At 47.0% G+C, this 19437-nt stretch overlaps 2 protein-coding genes and 1 long non-coding RNA gene across 3 annotated transcripts; 1 reads left to right on the top strand and 2 right to left on the bottom strand.

The window, feature by feature from the left end:
• Positions 1-97: 97 nt before the first annotated feature.
• Positions 98-1983, bottom strand: LOC133902082 (uncharacterized). Its single transcript, XR_009906826.1, has 4 exons — positions 1590-1983; positions 565-1495; positions 415-471; positions 98-329 (listed from the first exon to the last, which is right to left on the bottom strand). It is a non-coding gene; the product is annotated as an uncharacterized LOC133902082 (long non-coding RNA).
• Positions 1984-5639: 3656 nt separating this feature from the next.
• On the top strand, positions 5640-13917 carry LOC133902542 (uncharacterized). Its single transcript, XM_062344156.1, has 2 exons — positions 5640-6484; positions 13401-13917. The coding sequence occupies exon 1, from the start codon at positions 5731-5733 to the stop codon at positions 6475-6477; it is 747 nt and encodes a 248-aa protein (XP_062200140.1). The 5' UTR covers positions 5640-5730; the 3' UTR covers positions 6478-6484; positions 13401-13917.
• Positions 13918-14767: 850 nt separating this feature from the next.
• Positions 14768-16524, bottom strand: LOC133902541 (xyloglucan O-acetyltransferase 2-like). The gene has a single exon (XM_062344155.1). The coding sequence runs from the start codon at positions 16478-16480 to the stop codon at positions 15104-15106; it is 1377 nt and encodes a 458-aa protein (XP_062200139.1). The 5' UTR covers positions 16481-16524; the 3' UTR covers positions 14768-15103.
• Positions 16525-19437: the final 2913 nt, after the last annotated feature.

The following is a 19437-nucleotide window of genomic DNA, read 5'->3' on the forward strand; positions in this document are numbered from 1 at the left end:
TCGTTGTAAACGCCCATGGTCTAGACGAGGCTTAACACAGTCAGACAACCTCATGCCAAACAACTAATTCTCAGTTGAAAGCAATAAAAGACTTCATATTACAGATCATCTATGAGAGCTAACTAAACTCAAAATAAAAGCACATTTCACTATCTTGTGAAATGATTTACCAGAAGTTGTTCATCCAAATCCATCACTATTCCACGCAGTTGTTAAGGTCCCCTTGCAGCTCACTTCGAGGATATGTAGGCTTTCTTGACTATGAGTTTGAGGTCAGCGAGGACCTGCACTACCTCCAACAGTATCCCATACTTGTTGGCGCTGTCCACCTGTACCATTCAAAGAAAAACCTATTCGACAACAAAAAAAGAAATTATACGCCAATTAAGCCTGTGAATTTTTTTAGGGACTCACGTGAATAACTGTAGCATTTGCGCATGATGTGTTGTCATTTTGTCAATGGTGATAACCCTGAACTCAGAAAATTTCATCACTTTATTAGTAATAATCATGATTTATGATTAGCCCGGAAGGGAGATGGAGCACTTCTTTGTTTTCACATACCCATGCTTGATGATTATGGCGATGATTGCAGCCAATCTTGCAAAGAACCAAGAACCCCAGAAGAAGCCTCGCCCTCTCTCCCCTGGGCTGGGTACCGGATTCCACAGGAATGGCAAGGCAGCCGCAACCTCCCGGAAGGAAATTTGGATCGGGTTCTTAAAAATATCTCTTCTAACATGATGCGTATTATTTTTCTCTCTTCTACACACGTCAACCGTTAAATTAGAAAAAAAAAAGTATAGATCAAAATATCACAAGGCTTTGTAAAGGATCCGATGGAATTTCCTTCACCCGATTTTGCCTTTCTCGAACGGTGAAGCGGCCGATGAGATACATGCGACAACGGCAAGGGGTCGCGTGGCTGCGGCGCCCCGCCTGTCAGTGGAGCCACCCGTCGGCCGCTGATTGGTCGTCGGTCCTGACGCGCAGAGGAGCACCTGCCCCGTACTGTACCGCACCAGAGCAAGAAGCTAGAGCAATCAAACCAACCTAGTCATGGCTGCCATCCTCGTGGCTGGCGATCGAGTTCACCAGTGACGCGCCCGCCGACCACAGCGTGGCGGCGGCCATGGATGCCCCCGACGACATGATCCGCTTGTAGTTGGAGTCTTCGAGAGCGACCGCGCTGAGAAGAACCCCCAGCCGCCGCGAGGAGTCTGCGCGCCGTCCCGCATCAAGCCGCCCCCCAAACCACCAGTGCACGCTACCACTACCCACCCCCTCCTCCTCAGATGCAAACCGAACCAAGCCCATCCTTAGCTTCCAAGCTAGAATAGGAGGAAGCCGAAGGCGAGACGGAACCACCAACCAAGCCGGTCGCCTCGCCTGGCGCTCCGAATCGATCGCTCGATATCCACAAACCTGGCCAACGGAGGCCGAAGCAGACCTCGATATAGGTTCTAACCAACCAATCGAAGCACATGGGCAACACCTGCAAGCAAGAGGTAAAAAGGAAAAAAATCTTTTGAGATCTCAATCCATGGAAGAACACTATGAAAGAACATATCCAATGAAAGACGACATACCTGGAGGGCGGCGAAGTTGGAGGGGAAACCGTGGACAGAGCACCATCTCCCAAGGCCGCCCGCACCGGAACCGTCGTCACGGGTTCAGCCAACCGATGAAGCAAACGAATCCAGCCCAGTACCAGTGAAGGGCGGGCAGGGGAAGGGGAGGGCCCGACTTTGCGGCGTCCCGTCAGTCGCCTGCTGGCGGCGAGGCCGCCGATGGTGATGCGCAGCAAATTGTGGCGGTGGCGGTGGCGGTGCGGTAGAAGAGAAACCCGCCCGCGAGCGGGGAAGGCGGTTGTGGGCGAGGGTTCGGGAGCGGAACGATTTTTTCGGGGGCGGTTTTCGCTTCGGTTTTTTTACGTGAGAGCGGACCGGTGCGTGTTTTGGACGCTTTTTTCTGGTTTTTTATTAGAAGATATGGGGTGGGAGGGGCAGAAGAACGCACTAAGAAACTCTTAGTTTATATTAGTATAGAGACTAGTTATATAACTCGATGTTGTAACGGGAGAAAAAAACTATGAGATATAGTTTATTGGTAAAACATATGCATTGTAATAAAACAATAATCAATTTGATAATACAAAGTCGATGGATACATAACAATATAGAAAAATAATCTAGATCGCACACGTAAATTGAATTTCGCACTTTCTTTGTTGCAAAAATATTTCTATTTCACTTTTTTTTGAATTATTAGCGAAGAAAACGATTAGATCGGAGTTACGACGGTGTAGATATGGATTGGAAAGGGTGAAAGAAGGGCGTGGGAAATTTCTTGGGATTTTTTTAGACTCATGGTATTTTTCTAGGAATTTTTGGAATTAAAAAGTACTAAAAATAATTAAGACAGATTATTTCAAATTATTTTACCAAATAAAAACTCATTTTATGATTTTTATAATTATTTATCAAATTTTCAAAATTAAAAACATTTTAGAAAACCTATTCTCACACTAAAACAATTATTTTAGATTTCTAAAACATTTATTCAAAATTAAAATATTTTTATTAAATAAAAACCTATATAATAACTTAATAGAATTAAAACATTTTATTTTATTTATTTTACCAAGGAAAACACTTTAAAACCCTTTTTTAATTTATTAAAGATTTTTCAAAAAAATCTAATTAAAGAAAACCTATTTTGGAATTTAGGATTTTTAGGAATTAGTTTTCCCTACTTGAAAAAGGTTTTATTGCGCAAGGTTGACATCATCAAGAAGATTTAAAAAGAAAAAGAAATCGCGACACTAATGTGGCATGCTGATGAGGCATGATGGTGCTGACTGTGCCATCACATAGGACAAAATGTGACTATGTGGCGTGCTGACGTGGTCAGGCTGACGCGGCGGCTTCATTAAATCACACGTGCTCGATCTGGATCGGACTGACGAGATCTATTGAAGGGGAAACGGCGTGGGGAGTCTAATCTCTGTCACAAATGCAAGATCCAACCGGAGGGAGGGTCCTACCTTTTCTCCGACAACTCGAAGACGATGGCAGCGATTCTAGCGGCGACGCGCTTATCGACAGGGTGGAGACCTTGTTGCCGCACTTGGGCTTCAACAGCGAGCGGCAAAGGAGCATCCTCAGGTGACGACGAACCCATTTGCAGGATGTGTGGGCGTTAGGGCTTCACGCAGAGGGCTGGCGGCGGAGGAGAGCAGTGGCAAGCGTCGGTGCGTGCCTGTAACGGTGCTCCGGTGGCCGATAGTTGATGAGATCGCCACAGGAGCCTTCTTGCGAGCTTGCGATGCCTTGGGGCCTTTTGGCGATGACGAAGTGGCTTCAGAGGTGAAGATCATGTGTGGCGACAACGCGAGCATGACTGGGACATCTCGCGCGGTGATTGGGTAGCAAGAACGCGGCAGAACTCCTACTGAGGGAGATGGGGTGCTTCGGGAGAGATCTTGGGTGCCTTTTATAAGATAAAGGAGGGGGCGTCAGATTGGAGCTTCGGGCGGAGGCCGGTGATTGAGCGGTGCTTTCCAACGACTGAGCGCGCAATCTTCGCGAGAATTGATCTGGCTTCCCTTTGGGGTCTTGGATTTCCTTCCACGGCGATTACTTACCTTGTATTTGCACAGAATCGACGGGATTCAAGTTTAGGCGCTGGCGGAGAGAAGAAGGGAGGGGATTGCGAGAGGTTGTATGATAGGTGAGGTCGGAACGGCAGAGAGAGGGGCGCAAGCGCGGTGCAGTGCAGACACGGGTGAGTGGGCCAAGGACGTGATTGTGGCCCAGGACGGCGTGCGTGGGAGGGAAAGGGAGGGGCAGACCATACACGACGGAAGGAAATTAACAAACATTTTAAGTAATGGAGATTGTAATGATCGTGCGATAGGCTAGATCACCACTTACCTCAGTCTTTATACAAAGGTCTTATGTGTTGTGCTATCTTGGTTGGAAGGAGCATATTTTTTCTTCCCAAGAATAATAGCTTGGCTTAACAAAATAAAAACAAATTTTATAGGACACTGTTCAGAAAGATACTCGTGAGACCTCATCTATATCATCCATCCAGTGATTCAATAGCTAGGCTGAAGAGGAGAAATAGGGGGTGGGGACATGTGTTATCACAGAAGAAAGAATCTTTCACATAATAGAGTCCTATAAAATTTGCTTCGTATTGAAATTAGGTAGTTTTGAACAAATTTAGTCTTGTTTGGTTTCGTACAAAACTTTTGTTAAGGAATCCACAATATTTGGCAGTTCAATTTATTTTGGAAGCCAAGATCAACCAGCACTTGTGCATCCTAAATTGGGGCACTCTGATTTCGGCATACCAAAGATTTTCGTCATCTTTCATATGCTGCATTCAACCACAGGAAATGCTTGGACCATCTTGGTTATGGAGCGTGGTATTGTTGCTTGTGCTCTTTTCTTCCCATTGAAAGCTTAAAATGACATGTTTTGTTTCTTAGCTGAGGTCTAAAAGGAGAGAAAGTAATAAATTTATGTTAAGAAATAAGTTTTTAATGTATGTATGTATCTTGCTAGTTTTTTTTTATGTCTCAAAGCAATTTATTATCTTATAATTATCTAGGATGGCTAAAAAGCTAATTTCTTCCATAAGAAATAAGTTAATTCTCTCTTATCTTTAAATTACTTGTCACGTTATCTTTTTACTTATATGGACATCTAATTAATGTCTAAGAAATTAGCATTAGGAGTGACATTAACAGAACTATTTTATTCTGATAAAAAAAAATGGAAATATGCTACCAAAATTCTAGAAAACATATCGATTTTTTTGACTAACAACTGCACACAGTGTTTCACACACGTTGAATCAATCTATGATATAGCTATATGAAGAAGTAAAAAATATAGCATAATAAAAGAGGAAATTGCATACACATAGCTATGCAACATAAAGATGGATGGTGTTGAGGAGATGATAATCATTGATCAATAGAGGTTGCCAGCGTTGATGAGGTGGGTGCGAGCTGATGAGCGAAGGTAGCCGACGTCCACCCGCGGAGGTGATCGACACGTGACTGGAGTTGAGGTTATTGCCTGGTGATCCATGTAGACGGTAGTAGGGACCGGAGACTATGGTCGGATTTTGAAAATAGAATGAGAGGAGGAAATAGAGCACAATCTTTGGAGATTTTATTGTAGTTTTGAAAGAGAGAAACAAAATGGCACGTCATTGATTGGTCTTGAACTTTTATTATGTGTTGATCTACTTGATTTAAAATTTAAAAATAGAGTGACAGAAGGGAAGAGAGCACGTTGCAATAAAAAAAGACGATGAATGATAATATGTGAGAGGTAGGTTGATTGTTAATTAGCTAATTAATTATGACTTTATATATTATAGGAGAATGGAGGAGACAGATGACTAATTTTGATTATGAATTATTTGATTGTGTATCATATCCGGTGATGATTTTAAATATGTCATAACTTGTCTAGTTTACATTACAACCATGCAGGCCCACCTCTCAGTGACTTCCATGGGGCCAGCAACCCTCCTAAACCCATGTAGCAGAGCTAGTTCAAGCGTGCACACCACGCAGTCAGCGAGTCGGCACGAGACAGATCTCCCCCCCCCCCCCACCCCTCCTCCCATTTCTCACTCGTTTCCTGGCAAAAAAACGCAACCCCTCCCCTGCTCCGCCCCTTCGCCTCCCTGTCGGAATCATCTCCCATGGCGCAAGGCACGGCGCCCTCCGCCGCCGCGGCTGCCGGCGGCGGCTGCCCCTCCGCGGTGGCCACAACGACTCCCCCGGGCACGCCCCGCGCGCTGGCGCCGACGGCCGCGCCGCCGCCTCCCTCCTCCGGGTACTACGCGGTAGAGCTCTACTTTGACCCGGCGCTGGAGAACCAGGTGCTCAAGGCGTGGAACGCGCTGGCACGGAGGCAGCTCAGCAGCCGTCTCATCGACATCGCCTCCCGCCCGCACCTCCCGCTGCTCCACCTCCCCGCCGCCGCGCTTCCCCCCGGGCACGGGGACCCGCTCCTCCGCCTCGCGCCCTCGCTCCGCGCGCTCGCCTCACGCCTCGACCCGCTCCCGCTCGCGCTCTCCTCGCTCGCCGCCCTCCCTTCGTCGTCCTCCTCCTCGGCCGCCCCACACGACCCCGGCGTGCTCTTCCTCGCGCCCACGCCGTCCGCCGCGCTGCTGGGCCTCCACGCGCAGCTCTGCGAGCTGCTGCGGAAGGACGCGGGCGTCGAGGTCCCCGACGCGTTCAGACCCGACCACTGGGTCCCGCGATGCGCTGTCGCAGTCGATGTGCCCCGCGGGCGCATGGCAGAGGCCTTCTGCGTGCTCCGAGAGCTCAAGCTGCTGCCCGTCTCCGGGTACGGGATGGACATCGCGCTGGTCGAGGTCGTGGCCGCGGTCAGGGAGCTCGTGTCCTACCCGCTCGGCGGCAGCGGCAGCGCTGGAGCCGACTGAGAGAGAGGTAAGATGCAATTGGATCTTGATCTGGATTTTAGTTCCTGAATTATTCGGTGATCTGCTTATCCCTAGCGTTCTATCTAGGTAGGGAACTTTTCATCTTGATTCTGGGTCGTTAGCAATTTGGCATGAGTAGTATGCAATCAACTAGGAGGTGGATGCGATTGCTTGACTGGTGTTGAATTAGAGTGGACTAATCTGGAATGGAAGTGCCCTTTAGTGGAGCAAAATACAACTAGTTGGTTCTATCTTAGCAGTGATAAGAAAGCTACTCCTTTGCCTTAACGCATTACAAGAAACTTTCCTTGAGATTCATGTATTATTTAAAATATACTTAATTATATACTCCTCTTTGCCCATCTTTATAGCTTTCAGATGCTTGTCCTTCTTGTCTGATCATATGTCACTTTGCTCTAACGGATAAAGTGCATAACTGCACATGCTCTGTGAATTAAGGATGTATAAGATGTTTATAATGATAGTTGCTCATAAAGAAAAGGCAAAAATGACCATATTCTTGTGAGTAAATTAAACAGTACAACTATTTTGATCTAATGCCCATAAAACTGCAACTATTTTGACTTGTACCACGCAAGTGCAACTATTTTGACACTGGGCCCATAGAACTACAAGAAAGTTGTAGTTCTGCAGTACTAGTGTCAAAATTTTTATGATATATATCAAAATAGGTGTAGTTATGTGAAAACAGTACAACTATTTTGACCCAATACCTATAGAACTGCAACTATTTTGACTTGTACTACACAAGTGCAGCTATTTTGACACTGGGCCATAGAACTACAAGAAAGTTTTAATTCTGCAGTACCCAGTGTCAAAATTTCTACGATATATATCAAAATAGTTGTAATTCTGTGGGGGATTAGGTCAAAATAGTTGTAATTCTGTTAGAAAATACGTGGCAAAATAGATGAACAGGACACACGATTTTCTAACATCTTGTGCCTTAAAGACTATTTAAATATCTCAGTACCATCAACATTGAATCTGTACAGAACTCCACTAGAGTAGGACGTAACAGCGTCCAAAATAGTTTAATTCAAGCAATCTGTTAGTAAATGAATGGCAGTGACCAGTGAGGTAAGCAGTAATGTTAGTCAGAGTATGTTGACCAAACTCCTGCCCGTAGACATCTATCTTTATCGGACATGTGAAATGCTCAAGATCATTCAAGTCATCCAAATATGCTTTAGTTATCCCCTTGGTTTACACCAAGATAATCTTATGGTTGCCTGATTTTGAGGTACCATCCGTGCTAAATTTGTACCTAGACTGACTTAGCTTTCTTTTCCGTCGAGAAAATGTGAGCTGGTCAATGCTCACTGAAACCATGACTAACTTTCTGGTGAGGGATACTTTTATTTTCCACTAAGGACAGCGTATTTCTCAAGTTCACCACCAATTTTTCACGCCTAACATGTTTGCGATTCTTCCACTAAGCTCCATTTTGTTTTTTCCACCACCTTTCATATCTATTAGGTGTGTTTTGACTGGCCTAGAGATTTCAGATTTTTTTAGGGGGAAAAACTATCATATCCCTGCTTCCCTCTCTCTAACGATGTCACCGTGTCTGCCTCTTCCTCCCACTGTACCACAAGGCCAATCCATCTACGTGGCTCGCGATGCCTTACCAGCACTGCACGCTGTTAAGAATATAGAGTCCATTACCTATAAGTTAGGTTACTATTGAACTTTTTATCGTATTCTTCCCCTATACTCTATATATTATCCGTATAGATTATTATTAAATAAAAGTGGTTATTCTTAACATAGTATACACTATACAGAGCTAAAATTAGGGTTAGGGATTTTTCCCTTGCGTATTGCAACTTCCACGCATCCTGGTCCCGTAGATCTATTCCTCCACCTTCCCCGTGCCGCCGGTCTCCTGCAGGCCGCTGTTCTCGTCGTCGCGCGGCTCCTCTGCTGTGCCAGCCGACTCCCCGTCCTCCCGATCGGCTGTGCTCGTCAGTCGCGGACGACTTGGCCGGTCCGCCTCTCATCGGGAGCAGCCCGCCCGCTAGGGATTGCGTGGATTTGGCCGACGCCCGTCCGCATCCCTCTAGCGAATCTCCCGCGGCTGCATCGGGACCCACTGCCTCTCGCGCTTCGTCGTGCGTGGCTCTCCCGCGCCGCCCAATCTCGATCTGCACCGGCCGGATCCCGATCTGCCGTGGAGGAGCATCCCGCTCGGCTTCACTTTCGCGCACGCCCTCTGCCCTGCACACACCAGCTTCCCTCCGCGGGCAGAGACAAAATCCCTCTACGCCCGCTCAGCTGCCGCCGCGTCCCGGCCGCATCCGCAGGGCCAGATCCACCTCCGCCCCGGGCTTTCGCGGCCGATCCGGTGCCGCCGCATCCTGGCCCGGCCGGATCCGCCTCCGCCCCGGGCTTTCCCGACCGCCTCCGGCCACCGCCCCGGGCTCTCCTGCGCTATCTCCTGTGCCCAGCCGCGCCCTACCGAGCTCCCCATGACCGGATCCGCCCATCCGCCGGTCAACTCCATCTGTGCCACGTCGGCTCTAGCTCCACCGTTCCTCGGATTTCCGCCCGTCTTGGGAGCACCTGTGGCTTCTGATCGTCATCACGTACTGCATCGATGCCATCTTCCTCCGCCAGCGGGGGAGGGGGAGGATGATGTGGGAGAAGTACGGGAGAGAAAATATTTTGCTTGCTGCTCTACTTTGCGTGGTGCTCTATGCTTTGGGTTTCATCTTGGTGTGCTGCCTAGTGTGTTTGGTGGACATTGGGTTGTCTATCTCGCTGGTGCTTGCTACTTGGTCACTTTTGCTACGATTGTGCTAATATCCTCGGTGGTTGCTGTGCTTTGGTGCTAATGTTTCTAGACAATGACTAGTAGCTAGTCGAAGCCTCGGCATCCAGTCTAGGGCCTAGACACAACTCTAAACTAGACCGTCTAGACGATCAACTTTGATCAAAGGCAGACTAATCAGTGAATCTAGACGGTGGCTATACGTGACTAGTTGACTGCGTGCATGACTAGGTGGCCGTCTTGGCGATGTAGAGTTTGGCGGGTCTGTGTGGGAGGATTGTTTAGCTGTGCGTGGGACCAAATTTCTGCCCTGAAACTATTCCTTGCACTGCATAAAATCTAAACCAATCCATTCATTCCCCATTCGTCTCTCTCCTTTGCTCTCATCTGTAGCGCCGCCGCCGGTTGCAGCCCCCTGCATCTGCACCCAAGCTTGCGCCGTCGCCCATGCCCACGGCCTAGTTCAAGCCATCTCCCACTCCCGCACTGTTGCCGGTCGTCTGCGCCTGCGGCCTTGTCCGAGCTGTCGCCCATGGCTGTGCCCGAGCCATCGCCCGCTGACGCGCCCACAACGTCGCCCATGCCCGCACCGTCACCCTTTCACTCTACAAATCCCCTGTCGTGGATAGATACTAGCCCTAATCATTGGGTCTATGTATGTTTCTCCACCGGATCTATACTCTAGCTCCCCTCAGATGGCGCACTCCAGCATCCCACATTGTGGTCGCCACGGCTAGTTCAGACACTGGTCCAACACTCGCAGCCTAGGTGTCGTCTCCTTGTGTGTGGTGTGCTCTGCTCTGCATCTTCTGGGTTATGATGATCATTGATTGATGAACTAGAGGATAATGGATGATTGAAGTTGTATTTTTGTCTTTGGAAGGTATGTCTCAAATCTCACTTGAAAATATATTTGTCTACGTCTAGCGTCTAGGTGAACATTGTTTGGTGCTATGCTTGCTCGTGTTTGCCTCATATTAGAGTCATTCTATTGTTGTGTCTAGCTTTAGTCTTAGTCTCCACTGTTGCCTACTAGTTCTTAGTCTCGTATTAGAGTCTTTGCAATTCCGCCGCGTCCATCCAAGTTTCACTCTCCCTTTGAGTTTGTCTGTGCCGTGCGAGTCAACACATTTCTTTGTCAATTAGTCGTTTTCTTTCTTGTCGTTATTGATGCAACTTAACCATCTAGATCTTTTTGTAGTGTTACTGACAACTTTTGTTGTCTTACTACTCGTCATTGCTTTGTTCGCAATTCTTGATCTAGGGCGTTCTTGTGTCATTTGATCTTTCCATAGCTCTAGTGATAATTTTGTTTGTCGTCATGTTACTCATCGTTGCTTTGTTGTGATTCTTGATCAAGTGCACTATTTTGTTGTCATCATCATGACTCTACTCCTTTGCTTCCCTATGCACTTCTTCTGCTTGATTTGACAAGATTACAAGATTTTGTTCTACGATGGCTTTGAAGAGATAATTTGTTTTGATGTATTAGTCTAAGTTTATTATTTCGTGCCATCTCTTTCAGATGCAACGCTATTGTATACCTCTTGTATTTGAGGGGGTGTTAGAAATATAGAGTCCTTATCCATTACGTATAGGTTAAGTTCTAGAGTCTTTATCCTGTACTTTTTATGTACACTATATATTATCCCTATGAACTACTATTGAATACAAGTTGTTATTCCTAATACACACGTGCATCTTCATGCGAAACAGTTGCTGCTAGTTAGTTCTGGCGGAGGCAGGTATCTGTGACATGATGTGGTGAAGTTGTTGGCTGCTAGCCTGCTACACTGTATGTGGTGACAGCCTCCACTAGAGTTGGGAGAGAGGGGCAGCTGGATCTAGGAAGATTTGCACAAGAACATTCCAGCAAGATCCAAGATTTTTCTTACTTATCAAGGCTCATAGCAGACAGAATTTTGCAACTTACAACTATCCATTAGTGAGTATTTCAAGGGAGAAGAGACGCACTCGTAAATCCGGAGATTGACGATCACCGCCAATCATGTAGATAGGAAGAACACAAATCTCGGTCACACGCTCCTGATCAGAAGTGAGAGCCCATCACCGTGCTGCATCTTGGCTTCCTTGGGGTTGACAGGGATTTGGCGCCTACTCCTGGGGTTGGGAGAAATGTGGCCATGCCAAAGGGGTTGTGCCATAGGCAGAGTTAGGCTTTTCTGGACAATGTTTTGTTTTTGAGTAACTGTGGGCAGAAAATGAACATATAGTCCTAAGAACTAATGGCCTGTTTAGAAGAGGAGGGTTGCTCTAGATTTTATGAGGATTTAGTTCAAATCAAATTTGAATTGAATCCTAAGTATTTGGATCCTGATCCTCCCTTTCCAAGCAGGTCCTAAGTAAACACTTGATTTCGTTAGACTTAAAAAATATGGTCTTTTATGTAGGAAAAGGCAGTTTTAAGTCTGCAGTAAATTATCACATGTTTTCGTCAAAGAAAATATCTGTATAAACGTAATTATAGTCTTCCACCACCAAAAAGTTAGATAGTGTGTCATTGCCTTTAGTCTTGTATCTTGAAGGTTTAGAGTTTAAACGTTGGCAAAGAACATTGTGACATTGTACGTGTCATAAGCTATTATAATGTGGTTGTTTGCTTTCAGTCAAATATATTAGTAACTGATATATGTAATTGAGCACTGTGATAGATGCTAATATTTTTCCCTATATACCAACATCGCTGTTCTTTGTTACTCATCCTAGACTAACTTTGAAAAGTATTATACATAATAGTATTTAGACTTATGAGATGGAGGCAAATGGATTCATGGCTGACTTGCATGTGTAAATGCAGAGCAAGCATCTAGCATGATTATTAATGCCATCTCCATTGTCATAGTTTTCAAAACAAGTAATGATTTACAAAGCTAATTTTTCCTATACTTTATGAACAACATTTCACTGGCCAAAGTGTTGGACATTTTCTTCCTCCCGATGATAAACTTTTCTACAATCTACAAGCGTATTCTATAACAGTGCCTATTCAACATTCTTTATCGTTGCAAATTGTAAAAGCTAGGTATCATTGACATGTTCGTGTCGCTGATCCACAGATCGACCACCACCACACATTAGAGTTTTTGCCGATCAACTTCAGATTGATTTTCTCTATTTTTTCCGATCATAGTTCGGTTTGCGTCACCTTGTTGACACATCGAATCTGCTTGGCTTTGGACTTCACTGCTTCGTCTTCGACCTCTCCAATGCCTCCTCCGATGGCGCTACGGCATGACACAACGTGCTTGTCGACATGCCCCCCCCCTCCTCCATAGCCTTCTAGGTTCCCCATCTCGCCGCCATCACGTCGGATCATCGTTGTCACCCTGTCATCTACTAGCACGAGCCTTCACCCATAGAGAACGAAGTTGTTGTTACATTGCCTTTCCTGGCTGCAGCATCGGCGCTCGTGGTCACGCCATCATCGCCAGGGTTGCCGTCTATCCAAGCGGACTTCATGCTACTCGTCCTCATCGCCACGTTGGATGTTGCTCCGAGTCAGCACCTTCCGCCGAGGTCACCGCTACCACCAGTTGAGGTCCTTGGCCGGATCAAGCTGCTTTTGTGCACGTGTGTGCCCATGTTGGTGCTTTGGACCTGCACCCTCCTCCACGGTGACAACCATGTTCACCTCGCTCTCAGCTACCTCGGCAACTTAAAGGGCTATCATCAACCTTCGACTTCCTCTCCAGTCATCGCGTCTGCAACGCTCTTGTTGTCCCTGACGTTCCTGTTGCCACTGCAGGGGATGTTAGTCCGACAGTTACCCACTTTCAGCTTCCTCTCTAGTTTGACCGTTTGTGACGCTCTTGCTGTCCGCGACGTTACCGCTACGACTGTGGGGATGTTAAGAGTATAATTGTGTATCACGCCATCAGTTGTGATAGATAGCTTTGATTGGTTATGATGGTAACTGATTACGATCGACTACGATCGGCATCAATCCCTTGTGCAAGTCATGCCCAACTGGGCTATATATATGTAGTGTGTGATCAATCAGTCAATATAGATTGCGTGGGATTATTCTGCTTTCAAAGACATTGTATTGAGCAATTGCGTGGGATTATAAGTGCTCTTGCAAGTTAATTTAATGTCTGTTATTTTGCAGGTGTTGTAGTATTTTGTACAATGTCTAGAACATCCTGGATGGAGAATCAAATTTAACAAGGACAAGACATCATAGTGATAACATGGTATCACCTTGTCCATTTTGCCTTATTTGGGGAATGACATTGGGAAGAAGGCTGGAACATACTGTATCCTAACACAGACAGTATTTTCTTTAATCATTTCTTTAGTCTTTTGGTTGATAATTTGTTCAATGTTTCCCCCTCCATGGTAGAGACTTCACAAAGTATCACCTCTTCAGGTTTACTGTAATGAATTATCAATTATCGTGCGTGTGCCTCGAAACCACTTGTGCTCTCTTTCATTCTTTCACTCCCCAGATTTGTTTACATGACTCAGTTGAGCAAGCATGTTCTGTGCTTGATGCCTTGATTTGTGTAACATTTTTAGAAGTAGACAGCAATGCATAGTTGGCTCATCCTTGGTATAGCCGTACAGGAGACCCTATTCTGTGCACAATTCTTGATATGTTGTACCAAACAATGGTAATTCGATGATATCCTTGAAATATGTAATGTTGACGAGTGCTCATTGCTGAGAAACCAGGCTGTTTCAAACAACTGTCTTGTTTAAACTTGGGAGGATATGTCCCAGGTCCAGGCTCTGCTTTTGGAGTGATTGCTGGGCAAAAGATGACTGGCAGTACAGCAATGCCTTCCACTTGCCACACCACAGGAGGGCTTTTATCACGAGTGCCAGAGCTTCTGTAAAATCCCTCCCGTCGCCTGCAAGATACAAGGCAGGGTATCTTTACACGCAATGCCTTCCACTTGCCACACCAGGCAGTGGCAAGAAAAGCCGGCGCTGTCGTCCCCACACGGCCACACTGTCTCATGAACATCGCCAATTTGTTTGTCACGTTGTACCGGCGCGTACGTCGACCTCGAGCGGCCGCGCCACCCAGCGTAGGTTGCCGTACACCGGCGTGCCCTGGGATGGAGCAACTGTTGCCGATTGTGCAGGAGGATGACGCTGGCGGAGTGTATTGTTAACCTAGATATCCGTTTTCAATTCTTTTTGCTGAATCGGATATCTTTTTAAGTCAGATTCTAAATTATATTTCGTATGTCCAATAATACTGGCAGAGTGCACTGGAAGGTGTATGGAGTTCGTGAGACACAGGAGAAGACATCAGGTGCATTAACCTGGGACTGCCCGTGGGTGATGATGCAAAAAAAGGTCAACGTCGCCTCTCCGCGATCCGCATCTGACGGCGCCGGTTCGGGGTTCGGACCGTTTCCTGAGAGCGGCACGTCGCCGCGCCACACATACAGAGACAAACTACAGTACAGTAGTGACATACTTACCATCTTGCGGAACGTGACACGCTGCATTTTTTATCAGAGTAATGCGGCTGATTATACAGTTCCTAATTCTAGATCTGAGCATTCGTACAATCCTACCACAAAAGGCGGGGAAAAGAATACTCAACATGGCAGAAGAGAACAGCAAAATCTCTCGAGAAAAACTATTACTAGCAACACAGCTCAAATAATAAAAAAGAGTAAAATACGTACGATAACTTGCACGGTGGATGCAAGTAGGCTGTAGATCTTGCAAAATGCTCAAATGCGTAACAGCCTCAACTTGCACGGTGCATTCAAACTAGATTGTAAAAATTGTATCCAAATTTCATGTCCTTTGGTAACTCTGATCTATTGTGGTGAACTGATGATTCCAGTTTCACGGCGACGAGGAGGCGACGCCGTCGGCCCATCGCTTGATGACCTGGAGCAGGATCTCGTTCCACGTGTCGATGGGCCCGGGCAGGCACCAGTGGACGCAGTCGTTGGGCACCCGCTCCCTCTCGCCGCCGGCGAACGGGAACGCGTGCATGTATGGGCCCGGGTGCCCGTCCGCGCGCATCGCCGCCAGACGCGTCACCTGCAGCGCCTCCACCGCCACGCCCGCCCCGCGCGCGCTGGCGTCCGCGCCCGCAGCCGCGGCCTCCTCCGCCTCGGCGCGCAACATCTCCGCGTCCATGTACCCCAGCTCGCGCTCCCCTGGCGCGTACGGCTCGGTGCGCGCGCACGCGCGGGGGCTGTCCCACTGCCCCTCGAAGTGCGCCGGCGAGAACGTCGTCACCACGGCCAGCCGAGGGCGGCGGGCGGGGCCCTGGGCCCTGGCGCTGCGGGTGGCGACCTCGCGGAGCGCGTTGCGGACGCTGAGGCGGAACACGCCGAAGAAGCCCGTCTCCGTGCGGTTGGGCTCCGGGCAGTGGTGGCACCCGATGACGGCGCCGCGGTCGTAGTACATGGCCGGGTGCAGGAACCAGTGCCCCGCCGAGAGCACCACCACGTCGATGCCCGGGATCTCCGCCGCCCACCGTTCGTCGGGCTGGTCGAAGTAGAGCCGGTTGTGGTCTAACCCGCCTCCCCCCGCCACCTTGGACTTCTCCGTGCCGTTCACCAGGAACGGCGACCAGAACACAGACACCGTCGCGTTGTGAGATGGGAACGCCCACCGCCGGAACTTGCGGAGCTCGTCGCCGTCCCCGTCCCCCTCGCCGCCGCCCGCGCCGCGCACCAGCTGGGCCGGGAATGCGGAGCTGAGCAGGCAGACCAGGGATTCGCACTGGTTCCGCGCGAGCGAGTCGCCCACGAAGGCCACGTGGCGGCCGCGCACGAGAACCAGAAATTCCGCCGGGTCGAACGGCGGGAGCGCGCACCCGCGCGGGCGCCACCGCCAGTGGAGGTAGCCCGTGTCGGGCCGGCCGTGCGCCATGCAGTTCTGCCCGGCCTTGATCGTCCCGCCGCAGCTCGTCCCGTTGTACCGCGGGCCCGCCGCGCTGCGCACCCACTCCCCATCCGAGTAGTCGCACCGCTCCGCCGCGTTAACCTTCTCCCCCTGCTGCCTCCCACCTTGGGGCGGCGAAGGCTGTGATGAGGCGGCGGTGGGCGGAGGAGGCAAGGGGGAAAGGGAGAGGAGGTAGTGGAGGATGGCGAGGGGGATGAGGGCGTAGAGCACGAAGGTGATGATCCGCTTGGTGAGGTGGGGTAGCAGCTGCGGCTGCGGCTGAGAAGAGGAGCTGAGATGGTGGCGAGGAGTGGAGGCGCCCATGGGGTTGTGTGGGTTGATGGCTGAAATGGGCAAGTGCGCTCGAGTGTCGGGAAGAAATGCGGAGCAGGAGAGGAGGGGACAACGAGCGAAGATTGAGGTGTAGATCAACGGTCCAAATTAACTATGTTGTGAGACTATCTCCAACATATTCTTCTAATTTAGTTCTTTTTTCGATTCTCCTTCCTATTCCTATTACTTTTATTTTCTCTGATCTTCAACAGCTTCACTTCGAAGGGATTTGTGAAGTGAAAGGAGAGAAAATCTCATCCTAAAGAGAATGAACTTAGAAATCTCTTCGTGATGGAAACCGTGAAGGGAAACCGTTGGAGAAAAAAACGAAAATTCCTTCGTGAAGGGATTTTAGTTCCTGACGGGAATCCCTTGAAAATGATCTCAAAATACAACCAACGTGTCAATATATTATCACACTTTCTAAATTTCAGATGCTTAAAAATGAGATCATATTTTAAATGCCAGCGTGAACACACGAGTTCAGTTGACGGTGAGGTTAGGACAAGGGGTTAGGGTTTAGGTGGGTTCACTGGGTGCCAGTTTTAGAGGGAAGTTGGGGTGACAGTCAGGCTGGTGGTGGGCTGCGACATGGCGGTGCGGTGAGGCACCGCCGTCAGGCGCTGATCGGGTTGGCACGCAGGGATCACGAAAATAGATTGGTGAGTGCGACGGTGGATGGTAGGCGAGGATCCAGTGACGGGGACATCACCAAAGATATGAGAAGGTGGAAGAAACAGAGGTGGGGCGGCCAGGGCAAAGCAAGAAGAAAAACAGTGCATTGGAGACGAGATGTAGAAGAAAGGATATAGACCATCGGATTAAGATTGGATGACTTAGATTTATTGTAAAAAAAGAAAAAAAAAATAGACACCTCACAAATAGCATCCGCCATATATTATATAGAGTAAGAAGCAAAAATGAGAACAAGAAGTAAAAAATGAGAATGAGAACCTGAGTCAAAAGATGTAGTATTGATTTCCTTCCTTATCAGGTGTGAACGAGATATAAGAGGTACGACATGTTATAGATAGTACGATGGCTTTCAACAAACACAATTGAAGTTCAGTTTAAAATTAAACTCAAGAGACGATCGTATGAAACAAATAGTTGTAGAAATTGTCTTCTAAATTATCTCTAATAAAGGTTACATGATGGAGGTTAAATGATAACCAAATGAATGGCATCTGCATGCCCTAAGGTGATAAGGATTGAACCAACCCTACTGCCGTTGACCTTTCATGGTGTAAATAATAGGTTGCAAAAGACCGCCGGCCGCCGGAGATGTGCACAGCAGCAGAGCTGTACGCGTGCCCCGGAGAGTCGTGGCTGGCACTCCCGTGCAATCGATGCCTAGATCGGTCGCACGTTCTTCCGACCGACTGCCCGAAGCGCGTTACACGGGTGCACACTGGTGAATCTAAGTATATACATAAAAATTATATATAATATAGAGATCTACCTCTTTTTAATATACTAAAGGAGAAATAAAATTATAGTTTTGATTTAAAATTAAGCACAAACCATTTCGGGACGGGGAAATAGGGGTAATAAAAGGAGGAGAGTTAATTAGCAGTAACTAAATATCTACTTTCAATTGGTTTCAATTATTTTCAATCATTTTGACTAATAAGATTTATATCCTATAAAAACAGTACAAATAAAAGGTAAAAATCATATTACTCCACAAACTGTAAGAGACCATAACAAAATACTAATCAGAAGAAAAAAAAGGAAAAGTTTCCTAACAAACATCTGGGACAATATTTGATATCTTAAAAAAAATCAAGATAGTTTTATCAACAAAAGTTTTTGAGACTTACATAGAAATATTTCTAGAAAACTTATCTACAAAACTTGCATTATAAAACTTTTTTTACAAAATATGATAAAAAAGATTTAAGCAATAACTTATCAGAAGAAAGATATGTAATGAACTTTTTCAAACAAAGGTTTTCTAAAAAATGATCAAATGTTTCCCAAAAACAAGATGAACACATAACTTTTTCAGCATAACTTTAGCAAAATGGTAGTTTTTGATATAACTCTTACATATAAGTTTTGAGAATGAAAAAAAAGTTATCGAGAAATTTTTTTTGAGAATGAGAAAAAGTTAGACAAAAAGTTTTGAGAAAAAGTTACCATAGCAATGAAAGTTTTTGATATAACTCTTACAGATAAGTTTTGAGAATGAGAAAAATTTATCAAGAAAAAGTTTTGAGAATTAGAAAAGTTATCGGGAAAAAGTTTTGAGAAAAAATTACTAAAAAAAGTTTTGAAAAAAAGTTATAGGGAAAAAGTTTTGAGAAAAACTTTATAGCAGACTTGGGCTGTCTCGAGTGGGCCACGACTAGGGAAGTCGCACGCACTCGTAGAAATGAAATTTCGGTAATTTCACCTGGCTGATTCTCGCGTGCGCGAGTTGGTAATTCGCGCCCTGTTTCCGACGGCCCCTAACTTTCATTTTTTTGAATTTTTTTCCCTCCGTGACTTTCCATTTTTTGAAAACTTTTGTAAAAATACTTTTGTATCAAAATTTTTGAGAAAAAAAGTTTAACTCAGACTTTTGAGAAAAAGTTTAGCTAAAAAACTTTTAAGGAAAACATTACACACGATTTTGACTCGTGGGCTGCTATGGGCCATCACGTGGGCTCGAGTGGACGAGCTTGCAGCACAATAGCTTCGCGCTCAGGCTGACCAGCCTCGCTGGGCTCCCACCGGCCACATGCACCGCGTCAGCCTCATACCGCACACTTGGGCCATGTGCCGTTGTCGGAGTCCGCACGACTTTCTAAGAGGGCGCGCTCAGAAAAGCATTTTCGCGTGAGGTGCCGCGCGCCGACTAGGAGCTAACGGCCCACACGCCGTGGAGGCCCAGTCGGAATGCCCCCCTTTATTACATAAACCGGGCCCACACTTTCTTTCCCTCGAGAAAATTTCGAAACCCT

Source organism: Phragmites australis, chromosome 20 (genome assembly GCF_958298935.1).
Source record: "Phragmites australis chromosome 20, lpPhrAust1.1, whole genome shotgun sequence".
Classification (NCBI taxonomy): Eukaryota; Viridiplantae; Streptophyta; class Magnoliopsida; order Poales; family Poaceae; genus Phragmites; species Phragmites australis.

Coding starts and splice junctions, on each gene's coding strand:
- LOC133902541 (XM_062344155.1), bottom strand. CDS start 16,480: ATGGGCGCCTCCACTCCTCGCCACCATCTCAGCTCCTCTTCTCAGCCG.
- LOC133902542 (XM_062344156.1), top strand. CDS start 5,731: ATGGCGCAAGGCACGGCGCCCTCCGCCGCCGCGGCTGCCGGCGGCGGC.